At 41.3% G+C, this 21,683-nt stretch overlaps 2 protein-coding genes across 2 annotated transcripts; both read left to right on the top strand.

Annotated features, from left to right (window-relative positions):
- Window positions 1–3,551: 3,551 nt before the first annotated feature.
- Window positions 3,552–5,390, top strand: LOC122045371 (protein ASPARTIC PROTEASE IN GUARD CELL 2-like). Its single transcript, XM_042605564.1, has one exon. The coding sequence runs from the start codon at window positions 3,596–3,598 to the stop codon at window positions 5,234–5,236; it is 1,641 nt and encodes a 546-aa protein (XP_042461498.1). The 5' UTR covers window positions 3,552–3,595; the 3' UTR covers window positions 5,237–5,390.
- Window positions 5,391–13,590: 8,200 nt separating this feature from the next.
- On the top strand, window positions 13,591–20,801 carry LOC122048167 (phosphoenolpyruvate carboxykinase (ATP) 1-like). Its single transcript, XM_042609763.1, has 7 exons — window positions 13,591–13,870; window positions 19,005–19,218; window positions 19,416–19,595; window positions 19,674–19,828; window positions 19,904–19,992; window positions 20,062–20,162; window positions 20,432–20,801. The coding sequence occupies exons 1-7, from the start codon at window positions 13,591–13,593 to the stop codon at window positions 20,799–20,801; spliced, it is 1,389 nt and encodes a 462-aa protein (XP_042465697.1).
- The last annotated feature ends 882 nt before the right edge of the window (window positions 20,802–21,683 follow it).

The raw sequence follows: 21,683 nt of genomic DNA, 5'->3' as shown, positions 1-21,683 counted from the left end.
GGAGTGAAGTAGATGAAAAAACACCTTTACTGACAATTACGGATCAGTGGAAAACTACTACTATCTCTTCGCTTTTTGTCAAACCAATAACTTCCCATCTGCTAGCATTGTTGCTAAATCAATCTCCCATCGTACTGATATTTTTTAGAGAAAAATCATCATAATGGCATTTAAGAAAGAGCCTCTAAAGAACAAAGGAAATGAGAAAAGTGATCTTTAATTATGCATTGAAATTATCCTACATGTAAAAATAAGAATGTGAGCATGTACTAAGAATGTTTTCATATAACCTACACCACAACAATAATCCGAACATTAAATATAGAATCTACAAAATCCTTGATGATACTCTTATGTTCCACATTTATCTTGACAACTTTATTTCTGCAACTCTTATTTTCTCTCGTGTGAAGAGTCAAGTATACAACTAAAATGATCTCGGTGAATCTGGACCCTAACAAAATCTCTTATTTCAAAATCATTTAAAAAGATTGTCGCTATTTACTGGTAAAATGTCATCACAAAGAAGAATAAATTTGCTTTCATTGATTCTGTCATCCATGCATTAATCAATATCTTTACCTTATACCAATGTACTATTATATTTGTGCATCATGGGATTCAAAATTTGTGCCAAGTTATATAATTACTACAATGTCACCATTGATATATGCCAAAGCCACTTTAACAATCAAAATGTTTCATTTTGAGTAAAATCTTCTGCCACTTGACGTGCCTACGTAGACTTTGAGCCCCGTTCATTATTCATGCATCTTGAAACGTGACTCGCGTCGGCACGAGTAGCTTCCGGGAAGATGGCATTTGACCACCATCAGACCTGAAGTGAATGCTTCATTTGCCAACAAAAATTGACCGGCCATGCAACAATTTCCACCGATTGCTTCATGACCAACCCTCAAATTTGCATGTTTTTTTTGAACGACAAATTAAGTTGCCCATCTCACTCCCTTTTGAGTTTTAAAGTGCTACAGCCAATTGAAAGGACAGTAGTGCTGGGATATGCTTCCAAGTCCAACAACAATAGGCGACAACGTGGGCCAGGTTGATGGCCGGCAGGGCTACACGGTGTGGAGGCTGAGTTGCAGTGCTCTACTTTTCCCCCAACATTTTGACCACTCAAATTTAACATGGTACAGGTTAATAACTCCTATGTCCTTTCTATTTATTATTAAAAAAATATCTTATTTAATTTTCTATTAAATTGTTTTACAAAAGGATTCTACCAATAAATTGAGCTATCATTTGTGGGAAGTGGGTTGTGTAAGCCGTAGGACAGGAAATTGATTTTGATGTTGGTGGATTAATGCTGTAAATAAGGGTGTAGTGCAATGGGGTCTAGTTAAGGCCCATCTCAATACCTTGGTCTCTAAGTTAAGGTACAAGTTGGATTGATTGCCCTATAGATGTGTCGACTAGGGTTTAGTGGTCCTCTCATGACCCTATGATATTGGGATCAATTTCTTTTTCAGCCTTGCCATTGAGAATTTTTGAGAAAAAAGGATAAAATTGTCATAATTTGTTCTATTACACATTTTTGTTCTTTAGCAAATGCTTGCCTTCTTTTCCTCTAGTCTATGATCACAATAGGATTCAATCTAGTATTTATTATGCTCATGTTTATATATATGTTGGTCCTTGTCTGCTAGCATCAGCTATTGATCAATTCTAGAACTTCACTCTTCTACTACGGCCTTACCTTAAAAATCCAAGGCTTCATCTTTTTGCCTCATTGTTGGTTTATGTATGGTCTGTGGTACCAGTCATCTTCTCAAGTCTTTAATATTTTTTCAATCATTTGGGCCTACTTGCTTCTAAACTTTGGATCTTCTACTTTGGGATTTCAACTATTTTTTAACGTTATCTTTTTTTTCAAGGATTTTTAAAATTGAGTTTCTTCTTTTGATCTTACCGTATACAGATTAAATAAAGACCTCCTTTGAAGTCCAAACTTAGCCTAGTGCTGGTGTGTAAATGCACGTTTGGGTCATCACCTAAGCTCTATTAGCCCCAAAACCCCTTGAACTTGGTGTTGGTAGCATGACTGAATATTTAATTAAAACTGAACTGAATTAATCAAAATTATTTTTTTTTCAGATTAAACTCAAATTACATGCAAGAAGAGGAATTACCTAAATCTAGAGAGAGAACGACATTTAGACAAGCAAAATGAGAGTTTGTTTCTATATTTCAACAGAGCAACACAATATGGTGATGAAAATGATTAGCAGGAGTTGCAAGAAGTCCATGTCTATCTCTTGAACACTGCGCTCGCCCACATCACATCAACTCCATTGCTCTGAAGTGTGCCTATGACCTCAGAATTGCCGACAACCTCTATCACAACGATACCAGCAATCACCATCAGCCCATAATACCCTCTATCTGCTCTCCTTTTCTCCCAACTCTGTATTCCGCCGGCCAAAAATATCCCCTTCTGCCACCGCAAACACCTCCTCCTCCACTCTGGCCTCTGCATGAGATCAAATCTCCTCGAGGTAGAAGAGGCCTACAGCCTCACGCCCATCTCAGCTTCCCTTCTCGTGTTGAACTAGGAGATGTCCTGCGAGACTCGTCTTGTTAGTACTTATTGATAAAGGTGAGCATTCGATTAATTTAATTCATGAATTAATTGAAAATTGATTTAGTATTATTAATTAAATCAAATTAAAATTTTATTAAAATTAAATTAATCGAATCTATTATTTCGGTTAATACTGAATTAATTAAATTTATTTATAATAACAATAAAAAATTTATACAAAATTAATATTAAATTAAAGAGTTAATTAAATTAACCGAATACTCATCTTGTTCATCGGGAATGAACACAGTCACAGGGAAAAGGCAAGCCAAGTTGAAGGCAGCAATGGCTGTCAGTAGGGTCTTCAACTTTGAGAGACGATCAGAAGTCAGAAGAAGAAGTGACTTCAAGAGATCACCGGGAGTAGGAGAAAAGGAGAGGCTAGGAGGGATTACCGGAAATTATGAATTTTAAAATTCCAATCAATTTAATCATGTTGGGATTTTTAATATTAAAATCGAAGACCAAATTAAAATAATTAATATATATATATATATATTTTAAAAAAAGCAAATTTTCAAATTAACGGAGCAGAATTTTTTATTTCGATCCATTTAACAGAATTAATTTTTATTCACCCGAACTAAAACTAAACTGTTTCATGACAGAAGAGACTAGTCTCGCACATGATACCGCTGGCGACTGAAAGAAACAAAGAAAGGAACAAACAATGGTGGAATCAAAGCCGGTGGTCAGCCATGACCAAGTCAGCAGCCTCTGGGTCGCATCCTTTAAACTAAGCTTTTACTTGCAGAAGATTCAAAGTTCAAGCATCAAGAATTAAAGTATAACAATCTGTAACATCAGCAAAGAACACCCAGATTATACTTTGCCTGAGGCAGGGGAAATTACTATCGTTCTTCGTATCCGCGTTTTCAAAGATCTACGTTTCCTGCCATGTTCCCTTATTCTGACTTTGTGGAAGAATGAGAGAAGGGATATAAATTCCGGCTCTGCTTCTTCCCGTCTCTGCAACCCTCATTGAGGTCTGAAATGGCTCCCTGTGACAGTCGGATCCTCGTTTGGTTCCTATTTTGCTGCTGTTGTCTTCTGCAGCCGTTGAACTCGTCCGCTATTGTCTACAACCGGAGCTCCTCCGCTTCGTATAGGACGCCTCTTCATGGGATCGAATTGCCCGCCAACTTCATGAGTTTCGGCTCCGCCGCATCCTCCGGCGACTCGAGCTGCGACCGGGACAGGGGAGAAAGCAGGGCGCCGCATGTCGATGAGCGCGACGGCGCGGCGCCGGCCTTGAAGCTTCACCTCAAGCACCGGGATGCGGAGGCGGCGGAGAGGAGCAAGAAGGAAGCGCTGGAAGACTCCAGCCTTAGAGACAGTCTCAGGATTCAGACCCTCTTTAGGAGGATTACCGAGAAGAAGAACCGAATCGCCGCGTCCGGCATCGCCGCCGCCGCCGCCACCGCTGACCAAAGCCGCATCGAGGTCGGACAGAAAGAGACGTTAGCGAAGTCGCCGGAGCTCGCCGGGAGGCTGATGGCTCAGGTCGAGTCGGGCGTCACCCTCGGTTCCGGCGAGTACTTCATCGACGTGTTCGTCGGCACGCCGCCGCGCCACTTCTCGCTCATCCTCGACACCGGCAGCGACCTCAACTGGATTCAGTGCCTCCCGTGCTACGACTGCTTCGAGCAGCACGGCCCTGTTTACGACCCCGCCGCCTCCTCCTCCTACCGCAACGTCAGCTGCGGCGACAGCCGCTGCGGTCTCGTCTCCTCGCCTGACCCTCTCCGCCCCTGCCTCGCCGCCACAGGCCAAGACCGACCCTGCCCCTACTTCTACTGGTACGGAGACCGCTCCAACACGACCGGGGACCTCGCGCTCGAGACCTTCACCATGAACCTCACCGGCGTCGGCGAGTTCCGGCGGGTGGACGACGTCATCTTCGGGTGCGGCCACTGGAACCGCGGGCTCTTCCACGGCGCGGCGGGGCTGCTGGGCCTCGGCCGCGGCCAACTTTCTTTCGCCTCCCAACTCCGCTCGCTCTACGGCAACATCTTCTCCTACTGCCTCGTCGACCGCAACAGCGACCTCAGCGTCAGCAGCAAGCTCATCTTCGGCGAGGACGACACCGTCGCCCGCAACCCACTCTTGAACTACACCACCTTCGTCGCCGGCAAGGACAGCCCCGTCGAAACCTTCTACTACGTCCAGATCAAGTCCATCCTCGTCGGCGGGGAGGAACTGGCAATCCCACCGACGACATGGGACATAGCTAAGGACAGCAGCGGCGGAACTATCGTAGACTCCGGCACGACGCTGAGCTACTTCGCCGCTCCGGCGTACGAGAGGATAAAAGAAGCCTTCACGAAGCAGGTGAAATACCCAGCGGCGACCGACTTCCCGGTGCTCGACCCCTGCTACAACGTGTCAGGGGCGGGGAAGGTGGAGGTGCCGGAGTTCGCCATCCTCTTCGCGGACGGTGCGGTATGGAACTTCCCGCCGGAGAACTACTTCATCCGGCTCGAGCCAGAGGAAATCATGTGCCTCGCCGTGCTGCCGATGCCGCAGTCCCCGCTTTCCATTCTGGGAAACTACCTGCAGCAGAACTTCCACATCCTATACGACATGAAGAATTCCCGGCTGGGCTTCGCGCCGACGAGGTGCGCTGAGATGTAGGCGGCCAATTTCAGAAATTTTGGTTACAGAGATTCTTCTCTTCTCTGCAACGACAGATGGAGAGTTTTTTTTTCTTTTATTCTCTTTTCCTTGTTAATCAGAAAATTTCTGGTTCGATTCTGTGCAGTTTAATCAATCTTTTCTTTTCTTGTTACAGTTAGATATGGGAAGATTTCATAAAAAAGATAGAGCAGTTTATTCAGAATCTTTGTTCTGATTTTGACTCTCGAATTGTTCCTGTTCAAAGTCTACGTAGAGGAAACTTTGTTTTGGAATCTGACCAGAAATTCTAGTCAGACTTTAGTAAAAAATGATTAACCTCCTGTCCCCTGAATTAATTAAGTAAATAAAATTAAATTATAGGATTAATTTATAGTAAACCGTTAATTATAAGATAATGATTATGTCTGAAGGCGAGAAAGATAATACGCTAGTTAGATGATTTTGATATAGACTGTGAGAAGACTCCTAGCAAGAAGAATTTGGTGTTGTAGTAAAAATAAGAACTTAGAGAAGAAAGCGTTCATAACTAGGCCAGGGAAGGGTCCTGATGTAGGAATTTCGACACTCAAGTCAGACAAGTGATGGAAGAAGAAAATGGAGAGCAGAGATGATGAACAGTGAACTCTGATGATGAAACTTACCTGTGCTTATTCGTAGAGACCTCTTATATAGTGTTACTTTTTTTATCTACACGAATATTAATACATTATCAAAATATGATAGACTTCTGACAATCTTTCTGAAATAGGAGCGAAGCATATTCCCTTGATTCTCTAACAATAGTTGCACAAGATGTCAAAAATGAATATTATGCCGTTGATTTGGTAGGTTATTAATACACTTTGCCGATAGACTGGCCGAGTCCCCTTTAACGTTCGTTCAGACCTTATTTTCGAATGGATCGGGTTAGCTAAAGAGTGTTGACCATCCCAATAACTCGGCCCCTTGGAGGACTCAGCTTTTTTGAGGATTCGGCCCTTCTGATGACTCGGGTCGGAATTCCGTCGAACCAGGAGAACTCAAAATCTGATCGGATAAAAGGTTCAATTGATGACCCTTTTGAAGACTCTGCTTGGGATTGTGTTGAGCCGGGAGGATTTGAAAATCCGATCAGATCAACTAAAAATTCGATTGATCCGAACACTTATATTAACTCTGAATATTGACCCTTCTTAATTTTAACCGTCAGATTAACTAACTCTCTTGACTTACACCCTCGCACATGGGGCCTGCCTTGTTCGCCAGAATATTTTTTGTTCCGATAACGTGTTTTCCTCGGAATTGATCTCAGGGATATTCAAAGTCGTGTGCGGTGCTCTTTCTCCTAGCTTTAATGATAATCGAACCATTAATTACTTGGACCAAGTCTCACAACCTACTCCCACTCGTTTAGTTTAGTTGATGCCACGTTCCAATCAATAATTAACTTGCAGCCAAGTATGTAACAGTCTCAAGACTTGTGGAGCAGCTATCTGTAAGACTGCAAAAATGTTGTTTATGATGTCTGCAAGGATGACAATGTGAGGGCCAGTCTTAACACTGTTACCTAATTTGAACGGCGGAGTGATAAGGACTCATCGGCCGATGATAATGATGATAGACGGAAGCTAACATGATGGCAAAGAAATGGTATTATGTCTGATACGGCACACATAATACCCACTTGGAATGACGGAGTGATAAGGACTCATCGGGAGATCGATCCATGCTTAAATAGAAAAAATAAAATCACCTAGACCTACCCGTGACGGATCCGGATACAAAATCCTGTCAACAGGCCAAATACATCCGGTCCCCAAGAAAAGGACCTAGTTGTGTACCATGGATCTAGTTTTCGGATAGAGGCCATGTCAGTTACGATTCCTTTCCAATAAAATCATTGAACGGATAGCACTGTCGTTTATATATATATATATATATATATATATATAAACATTTTAATATTCTAACCAGTAAATTATAAAGTGACGTTTGATTTAGAGGTTTGAAAATAAATAAATAGATTCATTCTTAGATCTTGTATTTTGGTTGATGAGAATAAAATCAAGATTTTAGAATGAAACCTAAAAACTTGGGTATTGATGAAATTCATCTTTTTCATTGGGTTTTGATAGGAATAAGAATGAAAATTAAGTTTTGGACAAAAATATCTTTTAATATATTTGTTCAATTTTTCTTTCATTTAACTTTCTCTCTCCTTGTTCTTTCTCATCCTACTTTCTCTCTTCTCATTCTCTCTCATCACACAATCTCTACCATTTTCTCCCTGTATTCTTTCCCATCACACACTCGCTTTCCTTATTTTCTCTCTCTTTATTCTCTTTCATCACACTTTCTCTCTCATCACATATTCTCTCTCCTCAATCTATCCTACCATACTCTCTCTAATCATTTTCTCTCATCACACTTTCTCTCTCTTCATTCTCTCCCATCACACACTCTCTCCTCATTATCTCTCATCACACAATCTCTACCATTTTCTCCTCGTTCCCATCACACACTCTCTTTCCTTATTTTCTCTCTCTTTATTCTCTTTCATCACAATTTCTCTCTCATCACACATTCTCTCTCCTACCATACACTCTCTCCTCATTTTCTCTCATCACACTTTCTCTCTCTTCATTCTCTCCCATCACACACTCTTTTCTCATTTTCTCTCATTACACTTTCTCTCTCTTCATTTTTTCCCATCACACTTTCTCTCTCAGCACACTTTCTCTCCCATTATTATCTCTTATCATAATTTATCTCTCCTCAATCTCTTCTCATTTTCTCTTATCACACTTCCCCTTTCATTGTACTTTTTCTCTTCTCAATCTCTCCTATCACACTCTCTCTCACCACAGTTTTTCTTTTTTCATTTTTTTCCATCATACTTTTTTTCTCATCATATTTTTCTCTTACATTTTATTTTTCTCTTATTTTCCTCTAAGGGTAAAAAAAAAATTTAGGTTCATTCCGTTGAAAATATTCAACTAACCAAGCATTATTTTTAAGAATGATACCCAAGCTCATACTCATTCCCATTCTATAATACTATAATGCTCATTCCCATTTCAATTCCTATGAGTGAACCAAACGCCACCTAAGTATGTCTTAGTTAATTATTTTATAACTAATCAATAGTTTTCTTTTGCTATATCATTGATACGACGATTGAGGTGGGACTTCCCGAGTTGGATTAAAGTCTAGGGGATCGACTGACATGGCGATCAAAGTCAAGATTTGAAACCAGCGTAGTCAATCATCACGACCCGGAGGTTAGTCAGTCGGACCATTGGGCCAAGAGATTATCCGATCGAATCATCCGGCTGGTAGGACACTAAGTCTCTCAATATGGATGAATAGCTCAAGACGAGTTAGCACTCTCTAGGGTTAAAATTTCTCTAAGATAGCTTGATTAATCAGTCCAATCGATCGAAAATGGGTCCGATCGGAAGGAATGGACGTCTTAACTGATTGAACTCTTTCATTAAAACTAATAGACCAAATAAGGGACGGGTCCCCGACGACTTTCTATATGTCCAATCGGCCAAGCGGCTGTCGATCGGGTTATGGGGAAGGCTCTGTCAGTTGGACAGGTAAGCCGGTAGTGACTCTCATTCCAACGGCCTCATATTCCTTTTTGGTGTTTTATGCCATGAAGGACAACGAATATTTTATATGTAATCTATATATCAGAAGCTTCCTCTTTGCCAAACTCAAAGATTATGGGTTAATTTTGGAAAAGGTGTCAGAGTATCTTTATGATTTGTCCTTTTTTGGACACCCTTTGAGATTTGTACACAGGCAAATAGTAACACTATAAAAGGGGTCTCCTTCTACAGACGGAGATACACGATGCTACGTATTTTTACACACTCATAGCTACTGTTCCTCTACTCGACTCGATCATTGACTTGAGCGTTGAAGGGTCTATGTCGGGGACTCCTTCCCTGGCTCGATCACTAACGTTCCTTATGACATGTAGGACCGCTTGAAGCCGCTTTTGATAAATTGAAATATTCAAGAAATCAATATCTAAACCACGTATCTAGCCTTCTATCTTCACCAATTTCAAACAGGATCATATTTTGCGCCGTCTATGGGAACATATTCGCCTGCATCTAAAACGTGAGGATGAATGAGACTGGATGACTCACCACTGTAATACTGTAGTAGGAAGATTTAGAACTATTGATAACCGCCCAAGCTGTTGGAATGGTGCAGTAGTAGCAAGCAGCGACTGATGGCCATCTTCTGAACGAGCCTATCGTGTCTGCGACTGATCATCAGACGGAGCGAGCTACTCGAGTGGAAGGCCTAACCGGGTTCTAGCCGATTTAGTCTCCCCTGCTGCCTTCCTGCAAGTACCTATACATCCAACCAACCTCTCGGTTGTGCACCCATCATCGATAGCATATCACCGGGCATTATTTCGTACACCCCTTGACGATATAGGCCAAGCAGAGCAGCTTCAAGGATGGTCTTTTGAAAATGCACCCACTTGGGACCATCGAAAAGGAAAAGCCCCAGTGATGACCAGTAGCTCCCTTGAATGGGCGACCATGCCGTTCTCCCATGAAATCTTGGAGGATAAACTGCCGACTCATTTTTGACCTCTCACGATTAGAGAATACGGAAGGACGACTGACCCGGAGGATCACTTACTCAAATTTAAAAAGGCGGCTATTCTCCATCAGTATACGGATGAGGTCAAGTGCCTAGTGTTTCTCATGACCTTGTCTGGCTCTATGCAGTGTGCAGAGGTGGTTCAAGCGACCACCGACCGAGTCCATATGCTATTTCAAAGACTTTTGAAAAGCTTTTCTACATTACTTTGTTAGCAGTCGTCGTTATCATAAGATGAAATTAAGCCTTTTTTCTCTCAAGTAAGGGTCCAATGAGCTGCTAAGGGCATACATAAAAAAATTTAACCAAGTAGTCATGGACGTCCCCTCAGCCACCCCGAAGATTTTAGTAAGTTGTCTTTTCTCAAGGGCTCACAACTGGCTAGTTCTTCTGATCCCTCGTTAAGAAACCTCCAAGGGATTTTGATCTACTCAGACGAGCCATCAAATACATCAACGTCGAAGAAGCTCAATCCACTCAGAAGAAGGAGGTGACTCCTTCTGCTCCAGCCATTGTGCTCGAGCGCCAAGTGCCTCCCCTACTTTGCTGCCTAAGGGGCCTCGACCGAGCCATCAGCCACAACATCGTGAGCCAAGACCGCAGGTGGTTCAACATGTGGAAGTAGAGTGGACACACTTCCCTAAGCCCTAACAATGGACTCCTATATTTTATATCTACCACCGCTCAAGAACCCATAATACAAAAGATTGCTGTCATTTTAATCAAGAGCAACACTGACCAGCCAATCAGGGGTTTCGCCAGCGATCCCCTTCTCCTAATTGTCAGCATCATCGCCAACTGAATGGACCCCCAGGTTGGAGCCCTGCGTGCGAGGGTGGATCGGAACCAATAAAGGCCTCAACAAAGAAATAACCAAGCGCTGGCTCAGGCTATTGCAGAACAGTCATGCTGACCCACTCGAGAGGAAGACAATTGTAGCAATGCCACTCGGGATGCCATTGGTATGATAGTGGGCAACCCAACCAATGGTGATTCCAATTGAGTAGAAAATCATACACACACCGATTGGAGATCCATACGATCAGATGTAGCCATGAGAAAGTACAAGGACTAGAGATCAGTTTTGGTCCTAAAGACTTAGAAGGGGTGGAAATACCTATGATGACGCATTAATTATTAAAGGTGTGATTGCCAATTATAATATTCATTGTACTTTTATTGACATAGACAGCTTGATCAATATTATTTTCAAGAAGACGTTCGAGCAACTTCAAATGGATAAGAGTGAGCTCCATCTAATAACAACTCCTCTCTATGGGTTCACTAGAAATAAAGTACAGCCGATCGGGCAAGTCCGATTAGCTATCTCTCTTGGGGAGGAGCCACTCATAAGGACCCGTCGCTCAAATTTCAATGTGGTAGACGCACCTTTGGATTATAATGTAATATTGGGCTGACCAGGACTAAATGAATTTTGAGCAGTCGTTTCCACATTCTGTCAGAAGATTAAATTCCTGGTAGACATCTCGGTCGGTGAGGTTAAAGGAGATCAACTGGTAGCCCGGAAGTGCTACGTAGAAGTGGTGAAAACTGAAGCTCATGCCACTTGAAAAACTCAGTGGGTAGAGGTTAACACCATTTAGGAAGCTCCCCTAACCCTAGTTTATGAAGAAGTACAAATCTATCCCAGCCAATCAGAGGTTGCCACTCAAGTAGTGACTGATCTGAACCCGAAGAACAAAGCAGAATTAGTTGTCTGTTTGACACACAATAATGATGTATTTACTTAGACACCCCAGGAACTCATGGGTATCTCACCGACAGTGATGGAGCACGCGCTTCACGTCCATCCAGATGCTTAGTCAGTTAAGCAAAGGAAAAAAGACTTTGGGGCTGAGTAGAATCAAATTATCTAAGGAAGGTGAATAAGATGCTTGAAGCAGGACATATTCGTGAAGTTAAATTCTCAAGATGGCTAGCAAATGTTGTGCTAATGTTGAAGCTCGGTAACAAATGGCGGGCCTGAGTGGACTTCAGAGATTTAAACAAGGCATGCCCAAAAGACTATTACCCTTTGTCGCGCATCGATCAGGTGGTTGACTCAACAACTAGCTGTGAGGTGATATGCATGCCGCATATGTCTCAAGGTTATCATTAAGTCCCCTAACAAGAAAGTGTAAGTACCCCGTGGTAGTTTTGATGTGATCAACCAAATCAGGTTAGGTCCTGTTATGTTTTGATGCTCTGTGTCTAAGTGTGCAGGAACCTAGGAGTTCAAGAGGTCGAGAGAAAGATGTATCTAGTGAGAAGGACGGCACAGGAGAGAGTCGATCGGTGCGTCCGAGTGACGAGGTGCTACGGAAGAGTATGCTGGCTGACGAGAAGGAGGCGCGCGACATTTTCGAGGTACGAGAAGCCGGAGCGGAAGGTTCTGGATGGCCAGAAGGTGGGTTCGGGTGAGCCTTATTCTGGATGGCTGAAATCACTCAAGCGAGAAGAACCGAAGTGGAAGACCTGGACCCAAGTGAGCAGAACTGAAGCAGAAGACCTAAACTAAAAAGTCAACAAGATGTTGACTTTTGGGTCCGGGCGCCCATACCAGAAATTCTATCAAATCCCAGTGTGGCGAGATCCGTTGCGATGAGGATGAAATTTTATCCATGTCCAGGCACTTGGAACCCATTCAGGCGCCCTGATCAGGGTTATAAATATAACCCTGCTCCCAGAAGCTAAATAACAATACTTGTAATTAATTCTCTTTCTATTTAGCTTTGTAATTGAGTGCTTCAACTGCTGTAAGAGGCTTCTCCACCTGAAGGAGATTTTTAATGAGCTTTATTTATCTTGAATTAACAACCACCTAGGTTTTAACCAAGTAAATGATCTACCTCTTTCTTTTTTTAATTAAGTTTTTTTTATACAAGTGTTTCTTAATTTAGCTTGAAAAGATGAGAAAGGTTTTATTTTTATTTCAGGCTATTCACCCCCTCTCTAGCCGGCCACCAAGGGACCTACAATTGGTATCAGAGCAAGGTCATTCCAAAAGGACTAGTCGCCGACTGAAGCACAAGAAATGGCCGGTGCAAGCATCTATCCACTAGTGTTCGAGGGGGAGTTCACGTTTTGGAGACATCGAATGAAGATATATTTTAAAACCAATTTCAATATTTTCCTAACAATAAAGTATGGTTTTGATATGCCCAAAAGCGAAGAAGGAAAAGACCTTGAGTAGGGATGTAATCGAGCCGAGCAGAGTCGAATTCTTGAATGTTTGAGCTTGGCTCGTTTATAATTGAGTCGAGCTTGAGTTTTATTTAACGAATATATTCATGGCTCACGAGCTTATTCGAGCTTTTATCGAGCCTAAATGAGCTAAATAAGTATAAATTATAAATTTAAATATTCATTAAAAATTAAATTATATATTTAGAGAAAATTATAATATTCTTATCAAAATTTATAATTTTATTCTAATAAATAAATTTAATATATTTGTCTATATTTTTCATAAATAGAGTGTAAAATCTATAAATTTAATATCAAAACTATTATTTTTTTAATTTAAAAGTTGATTCATGAGCTTAACGAACGTGTTCAAGAGCTAACGAGCTGAGTATTGCGAAGCTTGAGCTTGGTTTGTTTATCTTAACGAGCCTCATTAAACGAGCTCAAATGAGCTTTTATCGAATCGAGCTTCGAATAGCTCACGAACGGCTTGGTTCATTTACATCCCTGACCTTGAGGAGCATCGATAGACTAAAAAGCAACGCAACGATTTCATGACAAATGGTAAGGCTGAGTTCCACCTTCTGAGAGTTCTGCCTGCCCAAGATCTCGACAAAATCGGTAAATACAAGAGTACAAAAGAACTTTGGGAAAAGTTCTTGGAACTCTATGAAGAACTAGAAGTATCCGAGATCGAGGAAATTGCTAGAACAGCTCTCATAGCCGAATATCTACCTGAAGACAAAGAAAGTTTATCCAAGATGAACATCGATGGAGGGAGAGAGACTTCGAAAGAAAGCAGCGATGAAGGGGGAGCATCGGACAATGAAATAAGTTTATCAAAATAAGTTTATCCCTTGAAGAACTATTTAAGTTTATCAAAATACTTTCTAAAAGTATGGTTAATTTAGAAAAAAAATGCAAAGTTAAAATTGACTTTAGTAAATGCATGCAGACTAGAAGATTTTGATAATTTAAAATAAAAAATAAAAAATTAATAGCACAAATAGACAAATTGAAAAATGATTATGCATGTTCTAATATTCTGTAAAATTTCAAAGATTATCGAATGCTTAACTTATATTTTAGATACTATAAGGGTCAAATTGTTAAAGTAGATAGACAATTAATTCCTAAAATTTTTTTGATAAATTTAGTTGGAAGGAATCTATATTGGATTCCAAAATCATATTTAAATTAACTCTTTTTGCATATTGTACTTTGAATTGATTTATTTTTTGTTACTTGCTTATAATTATAAAATAAATTGTTTTTCATACATAATATCTATTAGAAATTAATTAGAATTTGATTTTTCTAAGAAAAAGAATTTCATCACTTATCTCTAAGAAAAATTTTAAATTTTTCTGACCCCTAAATTATTTTTATGAATTTTTTAACAAAAATTATAGTTGCCAATTTAAAAATAATTCTCAAAGTATTTTTCGTAAACTTTATTTTTCTATAAACACTTATCATGTTATCAATCAAATGGAAACTTGAATATTTTTTACCGTTGTATTATTTTCCTATGGTTTTTTTTTAAAAAATTTTAAATTTTTAAGAAAATAACTTATTACTGATTAGATCAATTTTATAATTTCGTGAAATTTTTTTTCACATCTTTGGATATTTCTACTTCATTGTTGAAAAAAAAATTAAAATTTTTGAGCAAATTCTAAAATTACTTTTAGAATTAGTTCATGATAGTATTTTCCCTTGGACTTTGGTTTAAATTTATTTTCAAGTCATTTTAAAGTACCCATGTTTTTAATGTGATCAAAGGGGGAGAAGTACGATTAAGTTTAAGGGGAGGATAAATTTATTTAATTTTTTTTGTACATTTTGTATTTGCAAAAATTATTATCTTATAGTTATTTATATTTGGTTTACCCTAACTTAACTTGGATTGCTCACATCAAAAAGAGAGAGATTATAAGTACTCTGTAGTAGTTTTGATGTGACCAACCAAGTCAGGTTAGGTCCTGTTATGTTTTGATGCCCTGTGTCAAAGTGTGTAAGAACTTAGGAGCACAGGAGGTCGAGCGAAAGACACAGCTAGTGAGAAGGATGACACAGGAGAGAGTCGATGGGCTTGGTGCGTCCGATGGACAAGGTGCTGCGGAAGAGTACGCTGACGGACGAGAAGGAGACGCACGACATTTCCAAGGGACGAGAATTCGAAGCGGAAGGTTACTCGAGAAAGTTGGAAGATGGATTCAGGTGAGCCATATTCTGGATGGACAAAATCACCCAAGCGAGTGAAACCGGAGTGGAAGACCCAGACCAAAGAGAGTGAAACCAAAGTGGAAGACTTGGACCAAAAATTCTATCAAATCACAATGTGGCATGATCTGTTGCTACGAGGATAAAATTTTATCCACGTCCAAGCGCCCAGAACCCTTCCAGGCGCCTTGATCAGGGCTATAAATATAGTCCTGATCCCAAAAGCTAACTAACAACACTTGTAATCAATTCTCTTTCTATTTAGCTTTGTAATTGAGTGCTTCAACTGTTGTAAAAGACTTCTCGGTCTAAAAGAGACTTTTAGTGAGCTTTACTTGTCTTGGATTAACAACCACCTAGGTTGTAACCAAGTAAACAATCTACCTTTTTCTTTCTTTAATTAAGTTTATTTTTATGCAAGTGTTTCTTAATTTAGCCTGAAAAGATGAGAAAAGTTTTAATTTTATTTGAGGCTATTCACCCCCCTCTAGCTATTTGCCAAGGGACCTATAGAAAGATCAAGAAAATATTAGCTTTATCACTGTTAAAGGAGCATACTATTAGAACGGTATGTCGTTCGAACTGAAGAATGCGTGAGCAACATACTAATGACTTATAAACAAGGTGTTCCGAAAGTAGATCGACAGAAATTGAAGGTATATGTAGATGATATACTAATCAAATCCCTCCAAGCTGCTGATTTATGTACAAATATAGAGGAGATGTGATAAACCCTAAGGAAGTACATGGTCAAGTTCAACCCTAACAAATGTTTATTTGGGGCCTAGAGTGGATGATTCCTCAGTTATATCATGACCGAGCAGGGAATTGAAGCCAACCCAAGTAAAGTGAAGAACCTCCAAGATATGCCCCTGCCATGTATTCTGAAGGAAGCATAACACTTGACCGGATGAATCATGACTTTATCCCGATTTATATCAAGGTCATTTGATTGGAGTCTACCATTTTTCAAGATACTTCGTTGGGCCATCAAATTCCAGTGGGACACCGAGTGTGACAATGCACTGAAGGATCTTAAAAATTATTTGTCTTCTTTACCTGTGCTTGCTAAGCCCATTGTTGGTGAGACACTGTAGATATATTTGTCTTCCACTATGAGGGTTGTTAGGTCTACGTTGGTATGATAGGATGACAATGAGCAGGAACCCATGTATTTTTTTAAGTCATTTATTAAAAGATGTTGAATGCCACTGGTCTTAGCCGCTCGGAGGTTACGCTCTTATTTTCTTTCTCATCCCATAATTATTTTGACTAACAGTACACTGGGTCGAGTATTCATCAACCCAGAAGTGTCTGGAAGATTGATCAAGTGGACCATGGAACTAAGTAAGTATGATATATAGTATCAACCCCAATCGACCATCAAATCTCAAGCCTTAGCCTATTTTGTAACAAAGATACAAAGTCCCGAACTAGGCGAAACTTAGAAGGCTTATGTGGGCGGATCGTCCACCCGACAGAGCAGTGGAGTTGAGTATCACCACTTGAAGACAAAATGCAATTGCCCATTCGGCTGGAGTATCATGTTGTTGGTGCGGGAAGCATCCGACGATCGAACCTGTGTTTTGATTATGTCAAAGAGTTCAAAGTTAAGTTGTTTTGTTATCTGATGTGTTGATTGAAATTGCAGGTAAGTCCTAAGGTTACTTAGGCAAAAGTCCTAGCTGCGGTTAGGTAAAGGAAAAACCCTAGGGGGTGGTAACCCTAGGTCCTAGAGGGTGGTAACCCTAGGTGGAGAGTCTTGGCGGGTCGAAACTTCGGGCAGAAATCCTAGGGGGTGGTAACCTTAGGTGGAAATCCTGGTGTCGTGAACCAGGTGAAAGTCTGGACGAGTCGTGGAGCGGGCGTCCAGCATGAAAATCGGAAGACTCGAGCGCCGAACAAAAGTCCAGTCGGTCTGGAGAACCGAACTGGCAAAAGGTAACTTCTCCTGAGTGGAGTAGGTGAGGATGCGTTCCCTGGAAGAAGGAACAGTAGACGTCAGTACAACCTAGGGTTTCCCGTTGGAAATCCGAAGTCAGAACCGGATAGTCTGTAGACTGTCAAACTTAAGTTTCTTATATATTATCTATTTTGTTCTAACTCTGTTTTGCAGGAAACTAACAGTTTTGTGCAGGGGTAGAACTGACCGGGATCGGTCGACCGAACGCTTGGATCGGTCGACCGAACCCCCAAGCCGCAGATCAGATATCCATCAAGTGGACTAGGCTTGACCAGGGGATCAGTCGACCGAATCTAGTTATCGGTCGACCGAACCGGAGATAGGGGTTGACCAGATCGAAGCGGAGTGAGCGGATCGGGCGGATCGGATGAGGAGGAGTTCATCTGATCGGTCGATCGAATCGGGGATCGATCGACCGATCCGCTACGGGTCAAACCTGATCCCAAGTTTCTTGGATCTGGATCAGATCTGTAAAGGCTATAAAAGGAGCCTCGGGCTACAGCTTCAAAACACAACAAAAATCTTCTTCAAAGCGATCTTTCTGCAACCAGCTGTTAACGAGAAGTTCCGACAAAGCTACAACTTGATGCCGACGACCCGGAGCTCAAAATTTGCTATTTCTCTTGTCGTTGGTATATTTAATTACTGTATTTACTTGTACTTTAAATTGTAACACTTTAACGATATTATAGTTATTGCCCACCGAAAGCGATCAACGATCGCGGACCTTGGAGTAGGAGTCGCCCAAGGTTCCGAACCAAGTAAATCTTGGTGTCCTTGTCTTCTGTGTGATTGTTTCTTTTATTATTTCCGCTATGTTTAATTCTCGATCGTTTCACGAATCTGAAACGCGTGGAAGCCATGAGCGCTATTCACCCCCTTCAACGCGGTCTCGATCCAACAATTGGTATCAGAGTGGGGTAGCTTCGATTTGGTGCAACCACCAATCAAGCACTTTTTCGTGGTATTTTTAGTTTTTTGGAGTCGATCGGAATTAGTATAATTGCTATATTCTGATCTATTTCTTCGTTCGAATCGATTTTTGCTCGAAGTTGGTGCAACACCACTCGAGTTAGTTTTCTTTTTATTATACATCCCGCACTACTAATCCAAGACCAAGTCTTGGAACAGATCTTTTTATTTTTGTGTGTGCAAGTTTTTCAATGGCCCAACAAGAAGGCTACAACACAGTCCGTCCCCCGCTCTTCTCCGGCGAAGACTTCAGTTACTGGAAAGGCCGAATGGAGTCGTACATGCAAACCCAGTTTGAAGTTTAGATGATCACCAAGACAGACCTCGAACTCCCACTTGACGGCGCTGGCAAACCGGTACCTTACGAGAACTGGGACGTAAACATAATCAAGAAACACTACAACAAAAACTGCAAACGACAGCACCCCTACGACAACGGTTTTAAGAGAAAGCGTTGCGTATTTGCTCAAAGACAACGGTTTTTGCCAAAACCGTTGTATTTGAACTCCCCATTAAATGTAAAAGACAACGGTTTTAGCAAAACTGTTTCATTGAGCGACTTTTTTTTTAAACGACAACACTTTTTACAACGGTTTTATAAACCATTGTCTTTATCCGCGTTTTTAGCGGCTACGACAACAATTTTGAAAAAACCGTTGTAATTGAATTTGGTCATTTCCCCCCTTCGCTGTTTTCCTTTCCATCGCTGTTTTCTTTTCGGCACCGTGTTTTCGTGTTCCCAAACCTAAGCCATTTATCTTTCCCTCTCCTCATACGACGTTGCGCTCCTTCTCGTTTCCTGGTGAGCGGCGGTGTTCTCCAATGGGCTGCCGAAGATCCAGACGCACGGGAGGGAGAAACCGGAGAACGAGATCTGCCACGACGACAGCGCGCCGCCGGTGAAGGCGAAGACCATCGACGAACTGCACTCCCTGCAGAAGGACGGCGCGCAGCAAGGCAACGCTGCCTTCGCCACCATCTCAGAGGAGGAGTGCCAGAAGCTCCAGCTCCAATCCATCAGGTCAATATTTAATCTCCAAACAAACATCTCTTTCTCAATAATAAAAAAGGGGGAAACATCCAGATTCCTTGCCGGATACTGGTGGGCTACCGCCAGATTGATTTTTCTAAACCTAAAAGGAAACAAATCTTGAGAACAAGAAGGTGGAATCTAATCTTTCTCCCGCGTTTCTTGTAATGAAATCGTGCTATGCGCAGTGATTCATTGGCGTTGCTGACGAGGGAGACAGGGTCGAAGGTTGTGAGGGGCGATCCGGCCAGGAAGGCGGAGGTGACCAAGGTCGCCGCCGAGCACCACCACTACTTGACGATGACCATCAGCGTCAGTGACAGCGACAACGCCCTCAAGTTTACCCATGTCCTCTACAACCTCTCCCCACCCAGTATCTGCTCTCATCTCCTCTTCATCACTCAAATCAGCACATTTCATTCTCATTGAAAGAATCACGAATTCCTTGTTGAACTCTACGAGCAAGCCATAAAACATGAACATGGATCATTCATAACATCGACCGGAGCCTTGGCTACCTTGTCCGGCACGAAGACTGGTCGTTCGCCGAGGGACAAGCGCGTCGTCAAGGATGAAACCACTGCCAATGAGCTTTGGTGGGGAAAGTAAGTCCACACAACTAATTCATGATCCTTCCATTGATGGTTCCTTCTCAAAATGTATGTGCACTATTCACGCAAAGACTCACCGAACATAGAGATGGATGAGCACACCTTCCTGGTGAACATGGAGAGGGTTGTCGATTACCTCAACTCTTTGGATAAGGTACACATGCACATCAAGTGTTTGATGTAATTCCTCATAGATCCTAATATGCCATCTGAATGATACAAGGTATTTGTGAATGACCAATTCCTCAACTGGGATCCCGAGCATCGAATCAAAGTTCAAATTGTCTCTGCAAGGGCCTATCATTCCCTGTTCATGCACAACATGTAAGTGAAAAATACTACTAATAAGAATGCTAAAGATGCTCTTCAATTCTACAGTTCGACAGTTATCTAGATAAGTCATCTTTGCGTTGGTTCTGTTGATCTCTAGTAGTGAATCATAGTTGTGTTAGTAGCAGGCTGGATCATACATATGCATATATTAGTGTTAGTGAGCTAACTAGCTCCTCTTTCTCTCCTTAATACCAAGGGAAAACATGTAAACTAGAAGAAGAAAAACTCTCTTTTGCATGAAATAATTGGAAGGATCGCAGGTGCATCCGTCCTACGCCTGAAGAACTGGAGGATTTCAGTACTCCGGACTTCACAATTTACAATGCTGGCCAGTTTCCATGTAATCGATACACACACTACATGACTACCTCCACCAGCATTGATCTTAATCTTGATAGGAAAGAAATGGTCATCCTTGGCACACAGTATGCCGGGGAGATGAAGAAGGGTTTGTTCGGTGTGATGCACTATCTAATGCCTAAAAGAAACATTCTCTCCCTGCACTCTAGAAACAATATGGGCAAAGATGGTGATGTTGCCCTCTTCTTTGGAGTATCAGGTAAGTGTTGGTCGGACGAGATTCTGGCGCATCACCTGCCCATTGATGGATTGCTGAAGTCACAGATTTAGGTGAATCTTTCATCTGACTGAATACGTCATGGGCAATTGCATTTTCTGTCGATTTGTGACAACTCTCCTAGAATTGTTCTGACTACAGGAAAATATAAAAAAGTTTCATAGATGCTTCATGGTTTCTCATGCAGCTGTGAGAGCCCTTCATTTTGGTTAGAAGTTGAGCCATTCAGATTTGACTCTTGCATTACTGCACATTTGTTTTTTTTCTCATATGATATCTTGTAAGGAAAAGAAAAGGAAAATATGAGTGAGGTTAGATAGGAGGATATTGAAAGGCATGGTACACTCCTAGTCCTACAATTGGGCAACCTACTTATCCAAGCAAAAAAGGAAACAAGTTTGGGATGAGAGGAAAAAAAGGTAGATAGGAAAGGTAAGATGCTCCCGACTCGTTCAGTGAGTTCAAGCTGCGGTTTTCGGGTTGTTGAATTGGTTGGTTGGTCCGGTTCACAACAACTTTGGTATGCACAATCTTGGGAACAAAAGAATCAGTCTTTAATCTTGTGACTTGCTAAACATGTTTTTGCGTTCTCTTTATTTATTTATTTTCCTTGAGTTATTGCGATGCGACTTTGAAACAGTTCAAATTTACCTTCCTGGAGAATGTCTTTAATGACTTGCTCTTTGGATCTCCAAGCTGATTAACTTGTTTGCATCCACTGACCAACCTCGGTTTTTTTTTTAACTTTCAAAATGATCTCAATTATAAAAACAAGATTTTTCTTTAATTTGTCTTTTCCTCATATGGAGTTAAATGAGTACAATGGCATGAGAAAGGTTCCGCCTCTTCAGAGCATCTAAACTGACACAAAGTGTGCGCTGTGGAGTCCAAGTTGTATTGGGAGGCATGCCCGCCCTTTGAGCCAAGTGTTCTCT

The sequence above is a fragment of the Zingiber officinale genome, chromosome 2B (assembly GCF_018446385.1).
Source record: "Zingiber officinale cultivar Zhangliang chromosome 2B, Zo_v1.1, whole genome shotgun sequence".
Lineage (NCBI taxonomy): Eukaryota > Viridiplantae > Streptophyta > Magnoliopsida > Zingiberales > Zingiberaceae > Zingiber > Zingiber officinale.
Note: the sequence above shows the minus strand (reverse complement) of the source record. Positions and strands in the feature narration are given on the sequence as shown.

Excerpts from the sequence above, each read along its gene's own strand:
- LOC122048167 (XM_042609763.1), top strand. The coding sequence starts at position 13,591 with ATGACAAATGGTAAGGCTGAGTTCCACCTTCTGAGAGTTCTGCCTGCC. Across the intron at positions 19,219-19,415 it reads CTCCAGCTCCAATCCATCAG|TGATTCATTGGCGTTGCTGA; the intron begins GTCAATATTTAA and ends TGCTATGCGCAG. Across the intron at positions 20,163-20,431 it reads TCCCTGTTCATGCACAACAT|GTGCATCCGTCCTACGCCTG; the intron begins GTAAGTGAAAAA and ends GAAGGATCGCAG.
- LOC122045371 (XM_042605564.1), top strand. The coding sequence starts at position 3,596 with ATGGCTCCCTGTGACAGTCGGATCCTCGTTTGGTTCCTATTTTGCTGC.